This window comes from Amblyomma americanum, chromosome 9, assembly GCF_052857255.1.
Source record: "Amblyomma americanum isolate KBUSLIRL-KWMA chromosome 9, ASM5285725v1, whole genome shotgun sequence".
Lineage (NCBI taxonomy): Eukaryota > Metazoa > Arthropoda > Arachnida > Ixodida > Ixodidae > Amblyomma > Amblyomma americanum.
The window spans coordinates 131,810,048-131,837,177 of NC_135505.1; the positions used below are offsets into that span (position 1 = coordinate 131,810,048).

Here is a 27,130-nt window from a genome sequence, read left to right on the forward strand (position 1 = left end):
GTACCCACCTTCAAAAGGCAATCTAAAAAATTTGCTAGTGCCAGTGAAAATTAAAGAATTAGTACGTCACAAGTTATTAACAGTTATAATAACCTGTATGGTCCAGTTAGTCCAACCAGTCCAAGTTGTGTGAAAGACCTATTCAAAGTTATTGATCCAATTCAAAGGTCTAGGTAGAGTAAACGATGTATTATATCCAACAAATGCCTTCCTATTATTTTCACATCTGTCAGAAAATGATAGACAAGCAGTGGTTGAATGCTGGCTGGAAGTCATACGTTCGCACCCCCTTATTCTTCATGCAGCTTACACCAACCATTTTGACCTTAAAGACGTAGCTACTGAGAATATGCCAACATCAAACATTGCATGCAAGCTCCATGTAGTACTGAGTAAACGTTGCATAAGCAGTATGTTGTAAATTCGCGAAAGTGGGTGTCAAAGGCTTAAGCACTTGAAGTTCCAATGTGGACCTACTCATCTGAGATGGGTTTTCTTTTTAATTCACCAGCAAAGATGACCAATATATTTGCTTACAAAATTCTTCAACTTTACCTGAAGAATATGCAAATCAGTGGCACTGCTCTGAAAGCTGCGTAATGAAAGCATGTTGCTAGCAAGTGTTTAGTAGCCCTGTTACTGTTCACAGCAATGCCCTGTGGAGATAAGATATTCCAGGAATTATTTGAGTTATAGTGTCAGACATGAGTCAAGGAGAGATATTGTGCTGTCTTTCTTGTACACCCTTCAACAACCTGCAGCAAGCCTAAAGTAAGTGCCGTACCAAATGCTACTTCAGTCTCATCTGTGTGATTTTTGAGACATACCTAAGTGTCTATATTAGGGAGGATCCAATCCTAAGGCTTGACAGACATACTCAGGTACTTTTTTTCTAATTCTATAACAGCAGTTGTTGAAACAGGACGCATGTTTTGAATGCGTTTCGAAAGAAGACATTTCCTCTTATAAGTCAGTTTCCATTAGAGGGTCAAAAACTCGGTTTATTTGGGATCCAATTATTCAAGCCGGGTATTCTTCAGCAATCACACACAAGTCCGGGGCATTTCTTTGCAGCACAAATGTGCGTCACAGAAAAGTCTGAAACATTGGCACTCCTACTGATTACACGCACGCCACTCCCCTCCACGCAACGCCAGGACCAAGTGCAGCACTGAGCCGCCGGTGACTTTATAGTCCGCCGCTGTCTTGTCGTCATTCATTTGTTTGCCGCTGAAAATGAGGCGCTGCTGTGCCGGTGGAATGCCCTCCTTTTCTTCCACCCTTTCTTTGATTCGCTCGACCTTATCCGTAGGCTCGATGTCAATTTCTATTTCCTTGCCGGTGAGGGTCTTCACCTTGATGAGCATCGTGGTTTCAGACGGAGCAGAGCTGCAACCGAGAGGTAGCCAAGGCCAACGGACCGCACACAGCCGATGACGGACCCAACGGACCTGACAAGTCGGTGAAAGGAGCGATTAGTTTGCGTCGGTGGCAGCGTTCCACTTAGCACAAGGCTAGAGGCACGTGCGACAAGGTTCGAACGATTCAAAGTGACGACCACACCTACCTTTTTCTTCACGCCCGCTGCTTTCACGTACGCCTTGGTCTGAAAAACGAGACTCCGAAACGCCGAAAAACAAGGGCCGAAAGAAGCGATGATGTTCGTGTCGCTGTGGCTGTTCCTCTTGTATCGAGCCAGCGCCGCCTCTGATCGAGCGAAAACTGCTTAAAAATGATGATGATAATGCGGTGATATTGGCTGACTAGTGGTGCCCTCTGTGGGAAGCGACATGAACAAGGTTTTCATGGAGGTGTGCCGTCCACGCGCCGCAGCTGCAACCGCGTTGCGCTACTTTACGTACGCCCAAAAGTAAACTTTCCCGGTGCGTAACACCGGCTCCGCGGCTTCTTCAAGGTTGATCAGGCACCTCCTCGGGCATCTGGTAAGTGTGACACGCCGGCAACGCTCCGTTTTGTCCCAAATTCGTCGCGCTTCAGCGGCGTGCTTGGTTGCACCGCTCTCCCTGCGCGTCGGCTACAGCTGTTTCCGTTTTGTTCGAAAGAAAGGAGGACGCTTACGCGTGCTGTACTGCTGTTTGAACAACTGGCGCGGCGTACGTGCGTCGAAGCTATCGATCTCGCGGTTGTTTCGATGTCATTTGCGTGCGAATTCGGCCGTATGTACCGTGCTGCGGAGACGGTCAGTCCACGGCATTCCGCGAACACCGCATCATTCTTGCCCGTGAGGTATGCGCTACTTTGAAGGCCATGTCAAGGTTTCGCGAAACCAATGCGGTGCAACCTTGTAGCTCGCGCGTGGTGGTCGAGCTGAGTCAGTGTCAACCGTTTTGCCGTCTCGAGCAACAGGTTGCTCTTTCCGATAACGACTTTAGTAAGCGCGTGCTCTGCTGTTCAACGATTTTCACAACTTGCGGAAGGGTCGCGTATTATTGCTGCTTACCCTGGCTCACGTCTACTCTGATCGCAAAGGCAAACTTCCTTGGTTTCTGGTCGCTCTGTACGGATATTCGAAACTCGCTGCCACACCTGTGATTGACCTTCGCATTTTATTGTGAGTGCATTTTTTGCAGATAAAAGTCTAGACCATGGGAAGAAAGGTGACGCTGGCTGTGTGCACGTTAAACCAGTGGGCACTGGATTTTGACGGAAATTACAAACGCATTCTCAAGAGCAAGTATCTTCCCATATCATTATATGGTTCATCCGGCAAACTCCGGTTACTTGTGGTACTAACCTGGAATCCTTATGCACTTTATTTTTCAGGCATCAAAGAAGCCAAGGCAAAGGGAGCTTCGTTTAGATCAGGGCCTGAACTGGAAGTGACGTGAGTGATCACCGGGCCTGTACATTTACAAAGTGTCCATGCTAATTGTCAGCTAGACTCAATATTGGTTATCGTAAACCCAGCAAAAGAGACTAATACCTCTGTCATATGTGCACATTCTGTAGCCAGTCATCAAGCTGAGTGTACAGAATCAATCAGTGTCGATGTTGTCGGGTGACATGATCCACAAGTGGACACTCATTAAAGCAGTTTCTTGCCGAATTTGTGACTGAACAGTTTGTCATATCAAGCTCATATGAATAGCTGTGTTTTCATGTCTTTTCTGAGATCATTAAGCTTGCAGTGTCTGAAGAAAGTGTTCTGGCATCACTTGAAAACTTTTATAACATGTTTTTGACTTCTCATCTCAGTTTTTTGCATAATTTAAGGAGCAACAAAACGTTAAAATATGTTTGCACTGCAAAAATGTGCATGAACAATGCATCAGCGAATATCGGCACAGTCAAAAGTATGAGAATGCAGTGTGAACACACAATTCCTGTAGCTTCAACGCCAATTCAGAGAGCTGGTATTGAGGCACGAGTGCTCAAGTGGCAGAAATCACCGTTTTCCAGTGTGCTGAAAATTGTTAGCTGGTGCATTACAACAGTGGCGTAATGAGAGTCCCTTGCTGAAGCCGTTCGTCATCTTCAATGTGGCACCCATTTCAGAGGTTACGGTTGTGCCGACCACTTCTACGAAAGTGATACACTGCTTCACTGCTGGGAAGTTCTGGCGTCTCTCCTTCGCGACCCAACATGTGAAGGCATTATGGTTGATGTGGGCATGTAAGTAGTCCCACTTCTGCCGTTTGAGGTTATGCTTCCCTTTTGTGCTCACATTCATTCTTCACTCAGACCTTGGTTAAGTTGTGTAGCAAGTGCTGTTTCTGTGATATTTCATCGTATATACTGCTCTACTCCATTCAAGGAGAGTATGAAACCCGAATCAAACCAGTAGTGAAGTGAAAAGAAAATACTATTAATTTAATTGTTTCTTGTGCAAAAAGCAAGACATGATAGCCAAACACATGAACCGACTTAAGTACAGACAGTGAGGCCAGTGAAGATAGTTGTAGTAGTTAAATGCCTTGCCATTGTTTCGGAGCTTGTTGTGTCTCTGCAGTGCCTTTTGTCTCACGTTTGTTGCGCTTCAGTTTTGCAGTGTACAGGCGCAAGCACTTTCAAAGGGAACACGCAAGTGCATGCTGATGAGGGCCAGCTGTGCATATCTGTCTCTGTCAAATACTGAACGCATGCCTCGTTACAACTGCAACGGAAAATATTTCAGGGTGGCTTCAGTTTGAAAAAATGTCGCAGCATGTACTACTGATTTTGCATTTCAGCATGTACTGCTAGATCTCATGCTGTTTAGAGCATAACAACATGAAATAGTAAGGAGGTGTGCCTGCTCTGACACATGCTCGCAAGTTCCCTTTTGTAGTGCTCACACCTGTATATTTTACATAAGGAGTGAAATAAACATGAAAATAGAGCTAACGGCAGTCCTGCATCAGCAGAATAATGCCTTCAGTGCTTTTCAGTGCGACTGGAGCTAAGAAAGGCTAATGAAAGACAGAGGATTCAGGGTTAATTGAATTAACAACTGAATTAATGTAGCACAAATGAATCATAATTGCTGCAAAACCATAAAATCTATCACTTGTTAAGTTTAACGAACCCACTGCATTTGCTTAGTCACTGTACCGTTGGGCTGCTGAGCACAGGGTCATAGCTAGGCTTGGATGCCAGCTGCCAGTGCTGTCTTTAAATGGAGTGAAATTGGAAAAAAATGCCTATGTTTTGAGAGTTTGGTGCACGTTAAAGAATGCCAGGTGATCCAAATTAATCTGGAGCACCTCAGCATACGTTATATACCTACAGTGTTTCTTTGGGATATAAGAAAGTCAGTCAATCAATAAATGTTTAAATAGTTGTATTACTGGAAAGAAGGAAGATATTATGTAGAAGAAAACTGGCATAGTACCAATAAGCAGCACTCGTCCTGTTTTATTTACTATATACAAGCATTCTTCCCGGGGTTATTTTGTGGCACTGAAATTGGCATGCTCTACTAAATTCTGTAGCTAACTTTGATCGAGGCTTATGAAAGTGGTGCTTGCTTTGTTTTTGTCAAGATTAAATATTCCTTGCTGAAGTGAAAAAGATTTCAGCTTCTGCAAAAAGTAGTCCCACCGATTGCAGATGGAAGCCCCTGAACTAAGTCGAGGCTATGCCTTTCTTTCTTCGCCTTTATATTCTTGCGTCCTCACCTGGATGACATGAATAATCTATTCTCTCAACGACGCGGCCGTGTATACAGAGTACGGCTGTAAAAAGATAGCTGCTATTTTATTTAACGCTGTCCAGATGATCTCTGCTGCACAGACCCAGAATTGCTGCCACAAAGTGCAGATGCAAAACTGTTGCCATGAAAGCCTGGTGTGCAATATGCATAATGTATTTCTGCATTAATTAACAAAAAGAATGTAGTCCTTTTCATTTTTTTTCTGAATCTTTCAGGCCTGTTATGCATAGAAATGTCACATACAACTGCAGAGTGGTATTCCTGAACAAGTGAGTTTCTTCCACTTCCACAATATTCTTCATTGCATCCAAATATGCTTAGAAGGTCTTTTGTTTATAATGCCCTTCTATCCTCAGGTTCTGTCTTTGCCTTGCTTTAGTGTGTTCTCATGTTAAACCATCTAAACTATGAACACGCCTTACTATTATACACAATCCAGTTATTCCCAAACTTGGTGACCGCTGCCAAGCTTACTGTGTAGGAATTCATTGAGCACATGAATGTAGCCTTCCTACCATCTGTTCCTCGCCTTGTAATGCTGATTTATTTAGGAATAACTCTATATTTGTTTCTCCATAGCAGTTTTTGGAGACATCATTATTTCACTTGCATTATGATATGCACTGCTTGTTCCTACTCCTCTTATAGTCACTTTTAGCTACCAACGATGTGCTGTTTGTTTGAAGTAATACATAAGTAAAGCCACCAGATTTTTCGGTGTTCTGAGCACCCAAGAGCACAGCTGCATGTACGCATTATTTTGTGACATCTCATTCTTTAAATTTCACAGAAAAGTTTTGCTCATTCGTCCCAAGCTCATGATGTGCGACGATGGCAACTATCGGGAGTCACGCTGGTTCACGCCATGGCAGAAGCCGCAGCGGGTTGAGGAGTTCTTTCTACCTCGCATGATCTCTGAAATAACCGACCAGGTGCGGTTGTTAGTTTTATTTTGACAGTTGCGCATGCCTTTGGATTGCACTCAAGAGTAACTACTGTTTTGTTTTAGAGAGGTTTTTCTTTCATTCAATCAGTCAGTCACTTTTTATTCCAGTCGTCTACAATGGCTGAGAATAAAAGAAAAAAAGCCACGCACGCGGCTTGTCCTGTGGTAGTACGGTGTGGCAATGATAGGTTGAAGTAAAAATTAAAAATCAAGCAATACACAGTTTCATCACCATAACTCATCAGTACAATCTGTACAGTTTATAAGAAAAATATAAAGGATTTGTCCGATCACATCGCCGGGGTTCATAATCTTGCAGGAATATTTTGTGATGCTATTGTATGAAACTGGGCGACTGGACAGGTGACTAAATGTGTACGTGTTCAGGAATAATGGCAATACATGATTTGAAGTCTAAAACCTATAGTTTGCATGTGGGCATTGTTTATACCAGTGTTTGTGGTGTTCTGTATTGTGAAAATGGTATTTTCATTTAGATGAGCAGTGTCTGTTAAAATCTCAGTGTGGCTGTGTTCCTGATGGTATATATAGAAATAAATATTAAGATATAAGCTTAGCAATAAAGTTCCTATTCAAAGAACGTCTAACACGTACTAATACCAGAGTCCGTGATACTTCCGCATGGAACTGGAGGTACGTTATTTATGCCTTTGAATGTGTGGGTGCTTATGATTCCACATTTTCCAGAAAGTGGTTCCTATTGGAGATGCTGTCATCTCAACAAAGGACACATGCATCGGGTTTGAGATTTGCGAAGAGCTCTGGAATCCTTTGAGGTAAGGGATCCTTTGGAGTCCCAAGACGACTCAGGCTATGAGGGACGCCGTAGTGAAGGGCTCCAGAAATTTCGACCACCTGGGGTTCTTTAACATGCACTGACATCGCACAGTGCACGGGCCTCTAGAATTTCGCCTCCATCGAAATTTGACCACCGCGGCCGGGATCGAACTCGCGCCTTTCGGGCCAGCAGCCGAGCGCCATAACCACTCAGCCACCGCGGCGGCCTCTATGGCATCTTCAATAGGATGTCGTGAATTCACTCGGAGAACTGGCAGGCTAGAAAGAGCCTGTGGTGAAATTACTTACTTTGTGCACTTAATCAAGTTTTCACAATCGCTGAAGCTTTGTTAGGACTTCTTCAGATCAGGCGAAAGAATTTTTTATGCTAGTTCAGTGTAGATGTAAGTAGTTGTGTGAACCAAGAGAATCGCAATAGATTTTCTGCTTCTGTTCATCAGCTCCCACATAATGGCGTCGCTGGACGGTGCCGAGATCATAGTCAACGGCAGTGGGTCTTATCATGAGCTACGGAAGAACTACGTTGTTTGCGACCGAATCAAGTCAGCTACTGCAAAGGTAAGCTTGCCGTCTCTTAATATATATATGTATAACACTGTGTGTATTTGCGTGCGCGCACACATGCACACACGCACGCGCACACACACAGTGTTTTATCTTATTAGATACAGATTCTTAGAACAGATTTCTCAAAAGCATAATTGCATCTTCCTGGTAGTAAATCAGGGAATATGTTTACAATTATGATTGAATAAGGGGTTGGCCTGTCTTCATAACAGAGACTTAGAAGTTTTGTTTTGTAGCTGATGCTGCATGTTTATAAAAATACTGGATTAAATAAAATGCCCAATATATGCTGCTCCAGTCAAAACCGCTTGCCTGCTTGAATTCAAGCTTCACGCAGATCTGCGGATGGATTGTCTAGTTTATGCAATATAAATTAAAATAAGGTGTTGTTTGCAGTGTGCATTATCTCTATTTAGAAGAAGACAGACAGAGCAGCAAATCGCTTTGTGTGGGGTAAAACATATATTTGTCATTTTCTTAATGTTACAGTCGTGATGTGGGAGAAAATTACTCTGCATTTTATTGTATTTTATGAAATTGTGCATTTTGTGGAATTCTGCACAAGTAGCTGCAAGCGATTTACAGTCAAGTTGGCTCCTTTACATGTCAGTGAACGAAGCAGAGAATCTGAAAATATCTCAGTCATTTGTGGTGTCAGCTGTTAAACATGGGTTGGCTGACCGACTTAGACAAGCTCATCAGTGACAAGCCGTAATCACTGGACATAGAAGTGGGAAATCTTATCTCTTTGCCACATCTGTGACAAGTTTAGGAGTTAAGTCTTTTGGTCACTTTTTTGTTTCATCTAAGGCTGCGCAATTTTTAAAAATAGGCTTTTTGAGTTAGAATAGCGGTTTTTGCAGCATATCATTGTCATTGGTGTACTACATCAGAATACAGCTAAGACATGCTAACTAGCAGGCTGGTTAACTAATATTGAATGGTTAACTTTTTAACTATTACTGTTAGGTTTCTTAATTACTGACAGGCGTGTAACCCACGGTAAGCCATATCCATATCAGTTTTTGGAATTTCGAAAATGCCGTTACCCTCGGCACTGTGCCTCACCGAAATCTAACTACATCGCATGCGCTTTCAAGAAGCTTGCAGGCGAAGCAACCTCTCCAGTGCACGCAACTCATGGAAATAACCAAAATTTGTTAGACCACAGCGTCGAGGGTAAGCGCGTTTTCAAAATTTTTAAAACTGATATGTATATTACTTACGATGGGCTACAGCCTCTCAATAGATAAGGAGCCTTACAGTAATAGTTAAAAAGCTAACTTTTCAATATTAGTTAACCAGCCTGCTAGTTAGTACGTCTTGGCTGTATTCTGATGTACTACACCGTTGACAATGCTATGCCGTAAAAGCACTATTCTAACTCAAAAAGCCTATTGTCAAAAATTGTGTAAAGTCTTAGGTGAAACACCATGTATATCATGAGTGGCTGAAGATATCTACTGCATGCATATGTAGTCGAAAAGTCGAAAAAATGCGCTACCATACCTGAACACACTGTCTGGCATCTTTCGTAGTGAATGGATAAGCACGTCCAGTGGCCAGGTTTCACCACAGAGGTTCGAGGTACAACACAAAACTGTTTTAATTTGCCACTTCGTTTGGATGTATTAAAAAATGAAAGTAAAGCTATAAATACCCCTGGTTGCAAAATGGAACAGTGGCCAATTCCTGTGGTTTTGTCCCAACAGTGTGGAGGCATCTACATGTTTTCCAACCTACGAGGTTGCGATGGTGAACGGGTCTACTACCAGGGTTGCTCGAGTATTGCGATCAACGGCGACTTCGTCGCAATCGCCAAGCAGTTCGCATTGGAAGAAGTGGTGAGCACCCTCATGGTTTACTCTGATGTTGGCCGAAATTTACAGTGTCGAAATTAGTGCAGTCAAAAAGGTGCAGCAGATGTTTTCCTAAAATGTTTTCAATTTGACTTGTTGAGACTTTGCGTTATTACTGCTGAACAAAGTATTTGAAGGGCTAGATTACGGGCTCAACAAGAAACCATCGTGAAACAGGGTTATCGATCCGGAGTTCCCTGGTTCGAACCCGACCGCGGCGGCTGCGTTTTTATGGGGGAAAAACGCTAAGGCGCCCGTGTGCTGTGCGATGGTGGTCGAAATTATTCCGGAGCCCTCCACTACGGCACCTCTTCTTCATTTCTTCTTTGACTCCCTCCTTTATCCCTTCCCTTATGGTGCGGTTCAGGTGTCCAAGGATATATGAAACAGATACTGCGCCATTTCCTTTCCCCCAAAACCAATTTTAAAAAAATTAAAAAAAAACAGGGTTATCGCAAATGCACATGGCATTGGAACAGTTATGTGATAAAAAAACATGCCATTACATAACAGAAAGGACAGTGCTGAAATCAGATGAGTGGCGGCCGTTAGCTGCAAAGTGCATGCATATTCTAAATTTCCGCAGGTTCATTCGCCTGGAGAGTATGAGACGAATGGCAACATTTTTTTTAAGATAATAGCTTGCTGCCAGATTTGGAATGTTGCTGCCTCAGAATGTTGTGGCTCACAGATCTGCAATATTCAGTACTTGCTGCCTGGTGAAGTGTACTGCTCTGTCGTGCACAGTATTTGCTTAAAAGTTAGCTTATGCGTATTGCTATACGCCTTATGTGGTTTACTTATATTGCACTTAGTTTAGACCAATTCAGTCTTCAATTTTGTCTACTGAAATGTTACTGACTGAGCGCATTATTATAGAAATAAAGCTGTCTGCTGACAGGCCAGCAGTATGAACTGTGAACTGCAGCTTAGTAACATAATGATGATCTTCACAATTGTTTTGTTATCAGTGTTACAGTATTTTAGTAAAAGTTCACAATTCTTTGTTGTTCTTTTAACTTCCCAAAAGCCGCTCAGTATGCATGTCTGATCATAATAAAAATGCAAATTATGTTACTTTGGGCTGACAGCTGAAAATTCTTGCTTTGTCAGGAAGTGACGACTGCTACACTAGACTTGGAGGACGTCAGAGCATACAAGGTCAAAAACCGCAGCCGAACTCTAAAGGTAGATGTTTGTTTTTGTTCCCTATTAAACCAATATTACGATAAACGTGAAACGTTCAGTGGAATCTTTTATTATGAGTTCTCTGTTCTAATGTTGTTTCAGCAGTCACAGACTTACCCTAACCTCGTGTGCTTTCCTTGTTACACTCTCGGGAGAAAATACTTTCGCAAACAAAAAAATGAAGCAACTGAAATCAACTTCAGAGTTCTGTTTTTCTTCAGACGCACCTTATGTGATTGCTTGACATCGACAATGATTTTATTCATGCATGCTCTCGGAGCACGTTTTGAAGACCTGGTCTACAATGGGAGCAGCTGTCATTAAGTTGCCACTGGCTATTTGTGTCAAGGGACAAAGTCTTTGTGAGGTACATAGATGCTGTTGCTAGCTCATGCTCTTGTGTGCACTTTAAGTGCCATTGGTGGTGCGTCATGCTGACTGTCACTGTTGCTGTCGCTGTCACTGGTTATCACATGAATAATTATCTTGTCACATACAGAGGCAAGACCAGAAGAGCTGCTCACTGGTGATGTTGTGACCTTGTACACCTCCATCATCTGTATGCTTTATTGACATAACCTACACCATGAGCATTTGTCATATGGTTATCCTGGGTTGTTGTTCCAGGGGGCAGAATCGGAGGGCTACCCTCGGGTGGTGGTGGACTACTCCCTTTCCGGCACGACCGACATGGCTGTGCCCCCGAGCCCCGTGATCTCCTGGGTCTTCCCCACGCCAGAGGAAGAGATTGCGTGAGGCCACTCAGATCACTTTCCCGATTTTAGGAAAGCGATGTTGTTACGTGTTGTATTTTAGTATGTATCTTTTTTTCTATACTGAATATTACTGTATTTATTGCTAACACAACAACAGTTATGATAATATTATAGTATACACACCTTATCTACTCCTGTGTTGGCTGCACTTGTATGCAAAAAAAAAATGAATAAAAATTTCCTCAAATTTTAATAATTAATTTAGGGGATGCATTTATTATGCAGGTGCATTCATTATGTGAGTGAATACACTAAATTACATGCTATGATATTGTAGAAGATATGTGTACGAGTAAAAATAAGTACATAGTTTCAAGGCGAATGTGTGCCCACTTCTGCTTTGCTAATGAAGAAGTCTGCATGTTATTAGGCTGTTGGCAGTCTCGAAAATTGGCATTGGAAAGATAGGATTGCTCCTTGATCAAGAACAGCATTATATTTTAGAACTGTTTGTTCTTGTCAAATTTAATCTTCGTGAACCTATACTAGCTAACGACATATTCTAGACGACATATACATCTACTAGCTAACGACAGCTTTTGTGTATAGTAAATTGAGGTCGACCAGAAGTGTCCACCCAGAAAACAAGGATGTTTTGCGACATCAGTTACCAGCCGTGAAATGGTGGTGCAGTTACAGGGCTTGCAGTGGCCATGAGGCAGCTTGTTTCAGTTTTTGTCATTTTAAGGGAAAGTTGGAAGGCCATAAGGAGCGACTGTGAGCAAACCTTTTTGTTCACAGCACCAAGTGTCTTGAGGGCCGGTGATCATGCTATTAGTGACAGGGTACGCTAGTGTCACCACACGAGATGTGGGGACTCTGTCGTCATGTGTCATTGCCGCGTCGTGTGATTCTTGCCGCCTTCTGTTTTGCTGGCTTCTTGGTCTGCAGCCTGGGGCCTGCCTGCTGGCTTTGGGACTACCTACGGCGCAGCGGACAGGGCGGTTTCTTTGTGCCACTCAGCGGTGGCATTGACAGTGCAAGTGTTGCAACCCTTGTGTTTTCCATGTGCCGCCTCGTCTGTGCTGCTGTCAAAAACGGGGGTGAGTCAGCAGGTGTGCTGTGTTCCGTCCACTTGTCTCGTGCACGCGTGAGTGTTGCGGATAGGAAAGAATGTTGTGAAAAACAAGAACTCATGATCGAAGTTTCGAGAATGGTACAAGTGGGGTTAGAGACAACACAAGCACTTCTCTAGCCAACACTCTAGGCTTGTTTTGGCTCAGATATATATAGCAAAAATGGCACTGAGAGACACGATTCATTTTTAAATAATCTTCGTAATGATATTTTCTTTGCTTTGTTCTCAACAAATAAACATGCACTATGGTCTGTAGCAAGGCTTAACTGAATGTAGCGAACCTAGCTATGCAGACTGCAGTAGCGCCATCTGTGAGCAGGTGAGCAGTGTGACCACTACAAGCAGAATCCATATAGTTCATGGGTGCTACATCTCTCCCAACAGATGGCGCCACTATTACATGCATGAGAATCCGACAGTTGGTTAGCTTTTGCTAAAGAAAACAGTTCGTATTCTTTATAGGCATCATCACCGAATATATATTTAAGTGAAACCCGTCTCTGGTGTCTGGACGTGTCTCTGGTCGTAATGCGACATTTGTCTTAGAGCTGTAAATAGCAGCATGCCTAAGTTTCTCGCTTGCCCTGTCATGATAGCCAAGTGTGTGCAGCAAGTTGAACGTGAAACATGATAATATATATGATTACTTTCACAGTTCCACATGGTTGGGTGATGCTGCTCTTGATCACAATGTCACTCGTCCAATGTGCGATCAATAATTGGAACTCGCAATTTTTTTTTCTCGTCCAGTGATATTGTGCTTTTTTTATTTGTTGCATTTTCCACTACATTTGCACAGCTGTCCTTGTAGTAAGGTGAAAAGCTGGGCTAGTTGAATTGCATTCATGGTGGAAGTAGCGCGAAGGACAAGGACAACGGTAAGAAGAATGACATGACACGAGTGCTCGTGGTTTATGGTTTATAGGGGTTCAACCTCCCAAAGCAACTTAGGCTGTGAGGTACGTTGTAGTGAAGGGCTCCGGAAATTTCGACCACCTGGGGTTCTTTAACGTGCACTGACATCGCACAGCACACGGACCTCTAGAATTTCGCCTCGATCGAAATTCGACCGCCGCGGCCGGGATCAAAACCGCGTCTTTCGGGTCAGCAGCCGAGTGCCGTAACCACTGAGCCACCACGGCGGCACGAGTGCTCGTGTCAGGAAGAATACTAAGCTTGAATGAAATAATTAGGGCAGCTCTCAAGAATTGCTTTGCAAGGGTGCATGCCTTCTATGTGCCCTTGCGAGCTAGCTCAGTCACAGCTGTTAACATTGTCGAGTTAGAAATATATTCACGAGCATGCATTAATTTCATTGTTTAGCACACCCTGCTTGTGGTCTTGTTCCCCACTGTACATGGTATTATGTCCTCCTCTCCCTTTCGCAGATCAGGATGTGTTACGTGATGCCAGACGCATTGTGGGTGACCCCGAGTATGTGCCGAGGGAGCCGCGGGAACTCTGCAACCGGGTCCTGGTCACGTGCTACATGGGCACTGAGAACTCGTCACGTGAGACCCGGGCACTCTCCAAAGACCTTGCCAATCAGATTGGAAGGCGAGTCAAAACTGCATTCTTTCGTCCAGGTCAGCTGACTTTTGACAGGCTTCTAGATGCTTTGCGGAAAAACAAGTTTCCTGATACTTGTTCTGCACAGAAACTATTGCAAAATGCAGAGGTTGAAAGGTCGTTCTGAGTACAGAGGTGAATGGGGAGGAGTTGGAATTGTTGATTCATTGCCTTGGTTATAAAGCAGAAAATCATTATTCCATTTTACTCCTGTTAATTTGAAAATCTGGATAACTCTGAGTGTTGGGGGCTCGTTACTTTGGACACAGCTCCACTCACTGCGATTAATTTGGACAAGCTTCAGATGGGGCTGTGTTGGGGTATGACTGGCACATGAAGTGGTTTTTCTAATTAGTATCCCACCTCAAGCCTGATTTGCAGGGTGTAAGCCGCCGTGGTGGCTTATTGGTTATGGCACTCGGCTGCTGACCCAAAAGATGCGAGCTCAATCCCGGCCACAGCGGTCGAATTTCGATGGAGGCGAAATTCTAGAGGCCCGTGTACTGTGCGATGTCAGTGCACGTTAAAGAACCCCAGGTGGTGGAAATATCCGAAGCCCTCCACTACAGCGTCCCTCATAGACTGAGTCGCTTTGGGACGTTAAACCACCATAAACTAAACTAAACTGATTTGCGGGGTGCCATGTTGCCTGCACACCTCTCATGTGCATTCAGCAGCAGGCCTGACTATGGCTGAAAGGCCCTATGGGTGATAAACAATCTGGTCACATAGGTTTGGCGTCTTCTGAGTTTCACGCCAGCCCATGATGACAGCAGCTGTGGGTTATGCATCATCCAGCTAACAAAAGAGATGTTTACTGTTTCGGATGATGAGTGGCTTTTTTTTTACAAGGCGTCTCACTGCTCCAGCACCCATGTTTCCCTCAATTTTGTCCGCATGATTCATCCATTCTTTGAGTGCATCGAAACTGCACGGCAGTAGAAAAATTAGCGGCCCCTTTCGCGTTTATAGATGCCTCGCCCCCTTGCAAGATCGCACTGTGGGGAAGCAATCGCAGTTTTTGCTCCGTGGTTACGGACTTGGCCCGCATGTCTATAAGTGCATCTGTTATTTCTCACATGCTTAGCCCCCCCTTACCCAAAGGTACTCCAAAGAAGCTGCTGCCTTTCTCCTCTTTATGCCGCTTCCTCGCAGCAACGAACTGCCCTTGTGCAAATGCACTACTTCTTTTTGTTTTATTTTATGCTTCGCCCTTTTACACTGAGGCACTGCAGAGAAGTGAGCATAGCGGGTGACTGCCACTACACACCAGTTCTTCCATGTCGCGTTCCCTAAGGTTCGGGCCGCTCACGTGTTTATGCTGATGCAGTTGGTCACTAAAATAATTATGCAAACACAGCTTGTTTAATATGCGCATAGTAGCCACGAAATGGTGTTGTCCGGGAACGTATTAAGCGTAAGAAAATTAGTGTAAGTCTCTGGGACATTTTTATTACCTGCAGTTTCGAGCATATGAACCGGGAGTGTACCAACTAGGTTTTACTGTATGTATTGAACTCTGTGTTTCATGTTGTTTTTACGCATTGCAGCTACCACATGTCCGTGGCCATTGATGCGGCTGTGACGGCTGTCGTCGCCATCTTTTCGACGCTGACGGGCCGCATTCCCAAATTTCGTGTTCTTGGTGGCGGGTCTCGGGAGGACCTGGCTTTGCAGAATGTCCAGGCTCGCTTGCGGATGGTATTGGCTTATCTCTTTGCTCAACTCATCCTCTGGGCTCGAGATCGACCGGGTGGCCTCCTGGTCCTGGCCACTGGCAACGTTGATGAAGGGTACGCCAGCTTTGTGGCATGCAGTAATAAGTGGAGCTGCGGTACAGTAGTCAGAAGTAATGTACATAGTTCGGTAGTTTAATGCGAGAGCCCGCATCTGTTTATTGCCACATCCTATTAAAAAAGGTGCAGTATTTTCGCTGAAAAGAGAGCATTTTAAGTTTGAATAGGCCACAAAAACTGAAATACTGCTGGTATCGCCATTACAGATCATTTTCGCGAGGAAGCTGCAGCGACATCAGGATAGTTTTTTTTTCTCTCACGGATCCTTGAGGGTTGGCTATACTGCCACTCACTTCCAGATGGTGATGATTGAGTCCTTCATGGTCTTCACTTCGCTCCTATTAATTGACTAACAGGGAAAAAAAAATTCTTTCTTTTTAAATCTGATCTTCTGAGTAGTAAATGTGTATCTTACTGCCAAATAAATATCGGCATAACCACAACGAGGTACATGATAAATTTTTATTTGGAACAAATATTGGATGTCCTTTTAATCCCTTCAGGTGCCATTTTTTGTTGTTTCCACCGAAATCGAGTATTTTTCCACCGTATATACACCATTGTAAGCCGACCTATTTTTTTAAATTTGAAAGTCCAAAGCCGGCTTACAATCGAAATGAAAACATCGCACTATAAGTAAAGGCAAGACAAACTAGATATTGAGCATGGTACAGCGTGGTTGCATTTTTGCTGCGCGGCTCCGTGGCATCGCTCTTGATGCTGTCCTTGAGCAGCTGCTAGGTCAACGCGCAGAACTGGCATACCCTCCCTGCGGGCGCGGGCAGCGGCTGATGGCAGCTATTGATAAGCAGCAAACTGGCACCCCACACGTGGCTGCTGACTGCGGTTGCTGATAAGCGGCGGCAGCCCGATACCGCAATCGCGTTCTACGGGAAGCTCAAGCGTCCAACAAGTTTACTTCCAAATGCGCACTCGGTGCTCAAGGGAGCTTTGATGTTTGATGGAAGAGCTGCTGTTCCAATCAAGGCGGCACCTCCACTCGGATCGGCAGCGGTGCTGGGGAGTGTTGGTAGCCGATGGAAGAGCCGACGCCATTCACGCGTAGTTTCTCTTTGGCTCTGATGCATTTGACTACTGCCGGCCGCGTTTCACAAGTTTTTAATGTAGTGCTTCGTCAGTCATCATTTATGCTCCATGTTCGGCAAGCGACTGGCACTCATTCACGGCTACATTCAAGATGGCTGCCACTTTTTACGCTGAAGAAATGAACAGCCGCGTGCCGGGCCACAATTCCGACGTTTGCAATGGGTGATACAGGCGTGGCAGCTGCAGCGAGAAAATTTCCAGCTGTTCCGCGCGATGTCGTGATGTGGCTGTCTGCGAAGTGCGGGATTTCGCTGGACGACGACATTAGAACAACGTGCTGTGGGACCGCAGCAGCGATCACGACGGCAGCGCTAGTGAGGACGATGGCGCAAATTAAGTGTGGACGAGTGGTCTAGTGACTAATGCATTTTCGTTTTGGAATGTGCCCGCGGGCACAACCGCGCTTGGCAGCCGATAGCGGCTGGCGACAAACGGCGGCTATCGGCGGATAATGCTATCGCATTCAACTATTCGAGGCCAAGCTTAAACAACCTCGGAAGTTTTTTTTTATTTTTCGGAAATGTGATTTGGGGGGTCGACTTACACTCATGTAAATACGGTATTTTTTCACATAATAGTATATTTAGCCCTCAAGGAAGAGGAAGAGAATCTTTTATTTGTTGGCACTCTTGCACAAGCATTTGCAGCACTGATGCAGCAAGCACTTTCTACACAGGCTCCGCGGCTACCTGACGAAGTATGACTGTTCAAGCGGGGACATCAACCCGATAGGAGGCATAAGCAAAGTGGACCTCAAGCGGTTCTTAAAATATGCGTGCGAAACCTTCAAGCTGTCAGCTCTAAACGAGTGAGTCATTTGTTGCACACATTGATCCGAGGTGCTTTACATGTAAATTGCACATGGTTGCAAATCTTTTGCCTGTTCTGCATTCGAATTTTCCCAGGATACTGAGGGCCACACCAACTGCTGAGCTGACGCCGCTGAAGGATGGTCAGGTTGTGCAGACAGATGAGGTGCGTTTACTAATTGCTCTTTTGTCTTCGTAGAATCTGATTTTGTCTGAGCATAAAGTTGCCCACAGATTTAACCCAGACATGCACTACACCTGTCTAGCTGTTGTGTTATGGTCTATTTCATGGTTGTTAAACTCTGTGACTCTGTTCTTGTTTTATATCGGGAATGCTTAGGCATTTGACTTGACTGGGGCCACAGGTTCAGGTGCTTTTACTGGGATGATGAAAATTAAGCCGTTTAGAGAAGCTTAATTATGAGAATGAAACAGAAGGGCCAAGAAGCTTGAGCTGCTGCCTTCTCGGAATATGAACGAGGGTATCTGGATTGTGTAGGTGGTGCCATCTCTTGATGCTTTTTGTAGCACTAACCCACAGAGAGCAAAAAGCAGTCATTGGCAGCCTTGGCAGCAATTAGCTAGTGTAAGTGCATTACTCTTACAATGCACTTGAACCATGTTTTTGTTAGGTGTGTGGGCAGCTGTCATCATCAGCCAGTACAGAGCTGTGCTTCACCCATTCTCTAGTTACCTTTGTTCTGTGCCATCTGTGTTTGTGTTATTTCAGGTGCCACTGGTCATATTACTCAAGGTGAACGTAATCACTATTGCAGCTTTATAATCATACCGGTTTTGTTGACGATTTGTGAGCAAGCACTAAGCCTGGCATTAGGTTCTCGTTTGCCGATATCTGTTAGCATAACCACAGCAGGTTTTTGTTGGTGCCATACGTCTAATAGCGCCAACAGTATTGCTTTGCTGGTATTGAGGGTAGCAGTACATAAGAAGTGGAAGCCGCGCTTGGAATTACTAGTAGAACCCCACTATAGTAAACTCGAATACAGTAAAGTGAACCTGGGGTCGCATTTCGCAGTCCATAGGCAACTGGACATTTTTTCCTTTATAGTAAAGATTTTTTTTTTTTTTACAAGAAATGGTTATAGTAAAAAGCGTCTGGCCGTGGCGACGTACTTCCCGCAGAGTGATGAGATCTGACATCGTGGCATGCGCGAAGTCGAGGTTTGTGAGGACACCGTTCGGAGACAAGTGGATATTGAAGACGACACAACGGCACTTTTTGAGATAGCTTCACCATCAACCTCGAGCGTGAGGAGAACCCAACTTGTAAGGGCTTCCCTCAACTAAAGCTGGCCATGAACGTAGAAAGAAGGCGATGCGGTTAGCTGAGAAGTGCAGTGATGAGTAGAGAAGGGAAGAAAATGGCGAACGCTCGCAACACAGCAGTGGTGGCATGTGAGGGCGGTTTTGCAGCGCTTGAGTTTGTCATGCGGTTTATTAGCTATTGCCTCTTAAATGACGCTGAGACTTCGGAAGGTGACGACGTGTCCACACAAAGCTTTGGTTTTACATGGAATCAAACTGGCATTATATTCATAGCCATGTTGTATTCGTGCAATTGCAATACTTTCACAAGACGCAAATGAAATCTAAAACTTAACATAAATCGTGATAGCTGAAAATCAATAATTGTCGCACAAAGGACTGATAAGAGTGGGATGGAAGGTATTTCTGAGTGTTTCTTTTTTAAGACAACACATTTCTTTTAGTAGGTAGCCAGAGAGCATCCTCAGAGCCATGCTATCACCGACGACTGATATAGTAAAAACTCTGATAAAGTAAACATTCTTGCTGGTTCGCGTGACTTTACTGCAGAAGGGTCTTCTGTAATGTGTTCATATCTGTATTTACTAAACATGAACACATTACCTGCAGGTGGTGCAGGTAACAAATAAATAATAAGAATAATATCAATGATGTGTGTGCACTGAATTTGAGAGGAAAGATTTCTGGCAGACTGCGTTGGCAGGTGACTGCCAGTTGCTTTCACTTAGCAAAGCAGCATGGCTGCATGACGGGTAGGCATTGCGCAGCTACCCTAACCAATTCCTGGCACTTATTCGTTTTTGTGCAGTTAATCATCAGGCCACTCAACAGAATAGCCAACATGCTGTTAAGGCCACTTACTGCCTGTCACAAAAATGAATTAACGCAAGGCTACCATGTTGCCCTGGCCAGAGCAGGCTTGGGTCTCGACTGTTCCTTGCGTCTTTGCTTAATGGCTTAATTGACTTGGGCCTAATTAAATTAACTAGAAATTGCTACGTGGAGAGCATAGCTATTTTCGTGAATGTGGGCTGCTATGTCAGGCTTTTAACAATGAGTAAAGTGCTGTGCATGTTAGTACTATTCACCATGGTTATTTGCTGATGAGCAGATGCGATCAATGCAGGCCGACATGGGAATGACGTACGAGGAGCTCAGCACATACGGACGACTCAGGAAGCAGCTCGCCTGTGGTCCGTACGCCATGTTCAGCAAGTTGGTCCACCAGTGGCAGAACAAGTGGACTCCATTTCAGGTACATAGTGTTCCTAATTACTTGATCATGACACTCTCACCGTGAATAAAAGCATTTCATTGTGACAGCTGTTAATGATATGTGCTCGGCATCCGCAACTTCGGCGCAGATCTCTGTAATGGGTCAATAACAGGGTGACGGGGGTAAGACAGTGCGAAACGCGGTGCCACACCGGGGTGGAGCGCCACAGTGTAGGGCACCGAGAGTGAGGAACAAACGCTGCACTGTAGAGATGCAATGCGGAGGTCGAGGGATCTGGCAGCTGCGATGCCACACAGCAATGGTGAGAGTCAATATAGAGGCACAGTGAAGAGGGTGAGGGTTTGCAGCTGCACAGTGGGAGAGGATGCGGTGTTGCGGCACAAATGCAAGCGCAACGCGACATTTATCACTGGATTCTCTCGCGTCCTGCCGCATGGCATAAATTTTTGGTAGATTTTTCTTATCCTAAGAGTGCAGCTTTCACACTCATAACTCTGCTATGCGTGGAGTGATTTTCATTAACTCCGAGGCAAAGAATGAATGCAAAACTTCAAAGAACAATAACCGCATAGAATGTGCAAGATTGTGTTCACAATGGCAGCCATGTGTATGTTCTCTCAGCATCATATGAAACACAGACAGGACAATTCAGATGCAAGAAGCGAAACGAGATGTTATTTCAGCAAGACTGAATAAAAAAAGTTTATTTTTCATTTCGAAGGTACGAAGATCATTTTTTGGAAATGTGAATGGAACCTGCCTGTATGTTTTCTTGGGCAGCTAATATTTCGAGGTTTTTAAGTTCCATGTTTCATTTTATGCCGATGGCGCACAGCTTTTGCTGTGCATAATGAACTGGTAATGCAGTTACCACCCTCTGTGTCATTGGGGTATAGAGAAATTCCGGCCTTTTTAACATTTGGATGCATAACAACAAATGTTAGAAACTGTCTGACCTCTGAGAACCTGCGTAGGCTTCTGTTTTAACCAATTCATTTGTTTTTCCATGCTGAAGTGGCCAGTCCGTGTAAGCATCTTTCGTGTGATTTTGTTTCCACGCTCAAGGTCGCGGAGAAGGTGAAGCACTTCTTCAGAACCTACTCCATCAACCGCCACAAGATGACTGTAATCACGCCTTCGTACCACGCTGAGTCATACAGCCCGGACGACAACCGCTTTGACCTTCGGCCATTCCTCTACAACCCCCTGTGGGTCTGGCAGTTCACGCAGATCGATGCCCAGGTGAGTGCGTTAGAGTCAAGATGAAGCTGTCCTACATCGACTGATTACGTCTATCCAACGACAAATATGCTACTTTCCCTGAAAATGAAGCTAGAAAAGACAAAAAAAAACTTAGGCAACGATTGCACTTCTTGGTAATGCGATTTTTGAGCGCAGTTGCAGCGATTGGTGCCTACAGTTGAACTGTAGGCCATTGCATACGGAACAGGCAGTGCTGAATGGACGTGGCTCTGGGTTTCGACTTGGGCAGTGTACACAGCGTTCCACCATCGATGAGTCTTGCCTCGGGAGAACGACCAGTGCGCTACTTTATTGTATTCTTCACGCTGTGGCCATTCCCTCCTGCTCTGCTTTCCTTCTGTCACGCTCTCTTTGCTATCGCCACAGTCGGAGAGAGCCGGCGGCAATTGGCGCAAGCTCCGTATTTGCCGTCTCATAGTGGCGCCATCTTTGGAGAGCAATGCATACCGGTGATGTCGTCGGTGAGCAGACGACGACACGCGCTACTCTTCATGATGCCGTCCTTCTTTCCCTTTCCACTTCCCTCCTTGCGCTCTTTTCTCTGTCACTCTCTTTCCTCCTCTGCTGCGCTCTGCGCTCACCCTCTTTTATCCTCCAATACGCTCCTTCACTCGGTTACGCCGAGGCCAACGGCTTTTGTGTCCATCAACATGAGATCTGTCAAATAGGCTCCCATTAATGTTAACAAATTTTTAAACCTCGTTGCCTTCGAACTGTTAGGATTCGAACTTATGTATTGCACGTTTCCTGGCTGTGGGGTGTCAGTGCCAGTGCCATTGGTGTACAGGAAAGGAGAAACGAGGAGCGAAAAAGCGGCACGGCTCACCACGCTATGGACTTGCGGCATCCTGTGCGAGCAGTGGCATGAACTAGTGTTTGCACTGTTCACACCTCTGGGCACAGAGGCCACCATTAGATGACACAGCAAACAGCACATTCAGCGCCACAAATAACTGTCACTGAACCTCATGTTACACAGATGTGGTAATCAGTTGGTGGTCAGTTTTTCTTGTCTTAATTTATATTCTTCTCGCGCCACACAACAGGTGAAGCACCTCGAACTTCTCAAGGACGTATCATCCACAAGTTCCAGTGGCACAAACATAACATGGAAACACTCTGGGGGAGTCTCTGAAGGATTTGGGGAGAAATCTAGGGACTCCAGGGAAGGCCAGCAGCGTGCACCCGAGAACAAAATGGCCGACACACCGTCGGGAGACCTGGGAATCTTCGTCTCTGGCGGCGGTTACAGGCAACCGGCGGTCGAAGTGTGTGGTAACGCAGCATCGACAAATCTGGCAAAGTGCCTCAGGGACCCATTGGAATGTGGTGAAGTCAAGTCCAGGATATGGCTGTTGTGATTCCATAGGATCTCTGAGGCCAAGGTTCACTTCGTGGTGCTTTCTTTTTATATTGTTTTCCAAGCACGTGCCTTGGCGTTGTGTGCAAATTTTTATGGCCAAGTGAGGGCTGGCATTTCGACGTTACATTGACGTTGCATTGAAACGAAAAAGCATAACTGCAGACAGCCGTAGATGAGTTCAAAGTGTGGCTGTTGTTACTTTGTTAAACTTAGAGGGGCCACAGTTTCAGCATTTATCTTTTTCTCCAAGTACACACAAGTGAAGACAACTTCTTTTTAGCAATACTTAAGCTTAAGCGATACTTAAGCTTGTGCGGCGGCATCAAATTTGAGATGTGGCTTTCGCGATTCTGTTGGAGACCGGTCTAGGCTTTCCAAATTTTCATTTTTCACAACGTGCTTTGGTTGGATTGGATTGTTTGCTTGGTGCATATTGATGCACTAGATTAGAAGATGACAGCAGCTTGATGCTGTAACAGTGTTAATTCCAAAACATTCTCAGGCTAGGCTTTCAGTATCCTTTTTTCTACGACGCTTAGAGAAGCACGATGGCCGTTACAAATTTGCGCTGTTTGTTTGCAATTTTTCACATCTTAATAATCTTGCAATGTGCAGTACCAAGTCTGTAGCTGCATCTGTAGACAGAGCGCACTTGTTCGCATAGTTGATACTAGATAGCATGAAGTAAGATGCAAGATGCCGCCATCCATCACACTTGCTATGACTTGACACGCTTAGACTTGAGCAACGATATCATGATACTCGCAGTACCGACAGTGCTTGCAACATAATTTTTGTAATTTCTATAGTTTTGTATTTTCTCCCTTGAACATGAGAGGGGCTCTAGATAGCGTAAGGTAAGGTGTTTTGGTTATAGTGGTGCCATCTGTCACACTTAGTATGAATGGATGCATTTAGACTTGAGCAACGATATCACGATACTCTCTGTACTGACAACACTTACAGCATAGTTTTCAAATTTCTCAAGTTTTTGTATTTTATTCTATGCACACGAAAGGGCATCCATACGCTAGTATACACTGCACAAGAAAATTTGTTCAGATGAGCAGAAAAATGCAAGAACGTGACCTCAGGCACTGTGTGCCCTTGTTTTGACAAAGTAAGTGAAAAATCAAGTATCGTTTCAGGGTAAAATAGATGCAGCAGATATAGTGAGACTGTGCCCTAGAATTGTTGGCAGACCTTGTGCAATCCTTTGTTCACAAGTTTGTGGCTATATAGTCAGGTTTTGTTGTAGTAACTGCTCATCTGTCATTTTATGCCATGCAGAGTTAACATTCGTGTTGAGCAAAACTAAAAGTGGATCAAACTGTCTTCTGCTTAAATAATTTCCTAAGCACACATCACTTCAGTTGTTGCAAGTTGTACTCACACCTGCATTTCAGACCTTCATATCAGGCGCTTTGATGTGTGTTCGGCAGATGAGAACCGGTTTTTACAACGTGCACATCGAGTCAGGGTCACTAGTGTTGCTGTTCTCAGGCCTTTTGAATTCATTTTTGTCTTTTTATTTCCCTTTTCAAAGTCACTTTATAGTACCTGGTCGTCAGTTCATACTGCGAGGCGTTGTAATCACATGAGTTTGCACGGGCCTAGCATCGGTAGCTGGCCACTTGTTAGAGCATCGCACAGTGTGTGTCCTGATTTTTGTGTTGTTTTGGGCATGATGTTGGGATTTGGGTGTAATGGTGCAACCACATCACAAATGACATTGTTTTACTGTTATTGGCGAAATGGTGCATCGTAGTTTATATGCTTAGAGACGGCATTGCTGCAAAATGCAGGAAGCTAGTTGGAGTAGAAATTCTCCGCATTTGTTTAGATCACTTGGTTGAGATCCGAGATGTTGGCTAGGTTCACACGTAGAGGAATGTGAATAATATATGTCAAAGGAACGCAAGAGTCTATGGCTGTGTTATACCTTGCTTTTTTTTTTTTAACATCCGCAAGAGCACATGCAAATTCGTCCACTCGCTAAAGCACGAGTTAAATAATCTCCAAGTTAATTTCTGAATTGGGAAGAATGGCAGAAATTATGCAGTTTAAGTTACCGTCCTATATTTTTCGGTATTGTTAGGCCTGCCACAAAGCATGTCACATTCTGTACAACTTGGAATATTGATTTTCATAAGCTTGAGAATAGTTGAAAGCTGTACCAGCAGGCGGAGACAATGGATCTAGAGGTACTTTCTTCGCCATTATTCTTAAACGTGGAGCTCTTGTTATCAAATGCACCAAATTGTAATTTACAAAAAGCGACAAGTTTTTCTGATGAACAAAAATCTAAGCCAGTTTCATGAAAAGCGCTTCTTTTGAAACTCGCACCTTTGTGGTCATTGCACTTGGATTGCTTTATCAGTGCAAGCCTATACTGCCATTTTTACGGGCTTACATGTCACATGCCATCATATTTCACTGGAGAGAAAAAATATTTTGCGTGTGACGGATGTGTTGGGCGCTAGATGCGAACGGCAGAACACTTTTCATCCCACATCACGTTTTGCTTTTTGCTGCAGTTTGCTGCCGAGGACACTGTATACTTAAAGGGACACTGAGGAGAAATTGAAGTTGGCTTGTATCTATAGAATAGCAGCTCCTGATCACAAAAACGCCACACTTACTGAAAACAAAGCTCTTGTAATGTAGAAAATAGCAAGAACCAAAATACAGGTGTCGCCGCCACAGGCCAATCTCGCAAGTACAAGCGTGATGACTTCCTAGGACAAGAGGCGCCACCTTGGAGGAATTTTCCTTACTTCATGGAAGCCACGAATCTCTGAGGCTGGCAAAGGAAGGTTGCACACCGCACAGCTAGCCGTCAGAAATCACGGAGTCTGCGTTTACGTCACGTATCACGTCACTCCGTTCTGAGACGTCATAAGAGTTGCCGTGGCGTCATAAGAGTTCCCTGAGTTTGAATCAGAGCGGCGGGAAAAACTTTCTCAACTTCAAATCCAAATTTCTTTGAAATAAATGCATCTTTCGCGCCCGGACAAGCGGCAACAAAGCCATGAAATGCCGAAGTATCAGATTTTGCTAACAAAAAAAAAATGATAGAGTTCTCCTCAGTGTCCCTTTAACACCAACATGGCATTGTATCGGTGCGAAGTTGGAGTACTGGGCTTGCTAGTTGCCGTGAAACGACTGCCGCAGTCGAATACTGGAGCATAGACACTGCTTGCCATGCCATATCTAATTTTAATGCTCATCACTATTTGATATGTGGTGCACAACTTAATGCAGATCTTGCAGTGTTAAGCATATCCAATGACCTATTGCAGCTGCCTGAACTGCAGATTTTGAGGCGAGGCGTTTTGGTGCAGATTTGAAGATGCACAGGTTGTAGTAGTTTGTGCTGAACACACCCCTAGCACTTCCTGTGTTGCAGTATTACTCTAGGCTGAAGAAAAAATAATTCGGTGACAAGTACCCATACAGGTTATCCCCAGTTCGTGCTGCGAACCACAGAGGAAAAAAAAAGAAAAAAAAAGTGACGAGAGGCTTACCAGATATTTGCAAGGCCGCTGAGACAAAGCCTGCAGCTGTGGCTTCTTTGCAGTGTTGCTTAAAATACTTGCCTTGGATTTGAGAGTTAATTTGCTGCAGTCAGTGTTGCTTTACACTTCACTGCTTCAAAATAGCCGTTTCAGCACGAAGAGCTCTCTTCATCTTCATTGTTGTGGCTGAAGCTGAATAAAGCCATTTTTTTGTTGAAGACGCGTATTTCCGCTTTCACCGACACTAACCTGAGCCATTGCGCGGTAGTGTGCGTCTTTCAACATCAGTACGAACGTTGCGACCAGGTGACGTTCCACTCTTGTGTTCATGCCAGCATCTCTGAACCATTTTACATAAAAAGCATAGACGCCACACCACACACGACAGCCCTGCTTTCAGTCGTGGTCAGTGGCGATCTGTCGGTAGCGAAAGAAAACGCAGATATGAATTGGTGGCTCTGAGTTAAGCTTAATGATCTTTCCACCCCGTCTCCTCTTCGTTTTGAGTTCAGCTGCCTTTCTCCCACCTTTTGGTAACAATTCCTTCAGTCGTGAAAGTGCAAAACCAGAACAATGGCGTCATCTGTTGAGCCAACTGAAACGTACCTTTACCTGCTATAGTATGTAGCTCGAAACAGAGGGGGCGCAACGCGCCATCAAACGCACAGAAGCGGCAGGTTCTCATTTCCGTAACTTTTCCGGTTTACCCACAAAACTCGTCATTAAAAAAATCACTTCACAATCCCCTTTGAATTAATATGCTAACTTCACTCAACAGTTACAGTTGCTTATAATT

The 27,130-nt window shown here is 44.4% G+C and overlaps 1 protein-coding gene across 4 annotated transcripts; it reads left to right on the top strand.

Annotated features, from left to right (window-relative positions):
• The first annotated feature begins 1,796 nt into the window (after window positions 1–1,796).
• On the top strand, window positions 1,797–26,552 carry Nadsyn (NAD synthetase). 4 transcript variants are annotated; one of them, XM_077637379.1, is made up of 20 exons: window positions 1,797–1,943; window positions 2,592–2,691; window positions 2,785–2,845; window positions 3,517–3,633; window positions 5,368–5,421; window positions 5,943–6,084; window positions 6,807–6,895; window positions 7,358–7,475; window positions 9,197–9,328; window positions 10,457–10,531; window positions 11,159–11,283; window positions 12,199–12,350; window positions 13,774–13,942; window positions 15,505–15,747; window positions 17,534–17,665; window positions 17,763–17,832; window positions 20,080–20,208; window positions 21,256–21,432; window positions 22,500–25,371; window positions 25,907–26,552. In XM_077637379.1, exons 2-19 carry the CDS (start codon window positions 2,607–2,609, stop codon window positions 22,812–22,814), a joined length of 2,385 nt encoding a protein of 794 aa, XP_077493505.1. In that variant the 5' UTR covers window positions 1,797–1,943; window positions 2,592–2,606; the 3' UTR covers window positions 22,815–25,371; window positions 25,907–26,552. The 4 variants fall into 4 exon arrangements, with proteins under 4 accessions (XP_077493505.1, XP_077493502.1, XP_077493504.1 ...); XM_077637376.1 differs by lacking the exon at window positions 25,907–26,552 and having other exon boundaries at window positions 1,806–1,943; window positions 12,199–12,362; window positions 22,500–22,949; XM_077637378.1 differs by lacking the exons at window positions 1,797–1,943; window positions 25,907–26,552 and adding an exon at window positions 2,148–2,247 and having other exon boundaries at window positions 12,199–12,362; window positions 22,500–22,949.
• The last annotated feature ends 578 nt before the right edge of the window (window positions 26,553–27,130 follow it).

What these genes read in the sequence shown, in the direction of transcription:
- Nadsyn (XM_077637376.1), top strand. Translation starts at nt 2,607, where the DNA reads ATGGGAAGAAAGGTGACGCTGGCTGTGTGCACGTTAAACCAGTGGGCA. An exon ending in GGGCCTGAACTGGAAGTGAC is followed by an intron (nt 2,846 to 3,516) that starts GTGAGTGATCAC and finishes CACCCATTTCAG; the next exon opens with AGGTTACGGTTGTGCCGACC. An exon ending in CTTGCCAATCAGATTGGAAG is followed by an intron (nt 13,943 to 15,504) that starts GCGAGTCAAAAC and finishes TACGCATTGCAG; the next exon opens with CTACCACATGTCCGTGGCCA.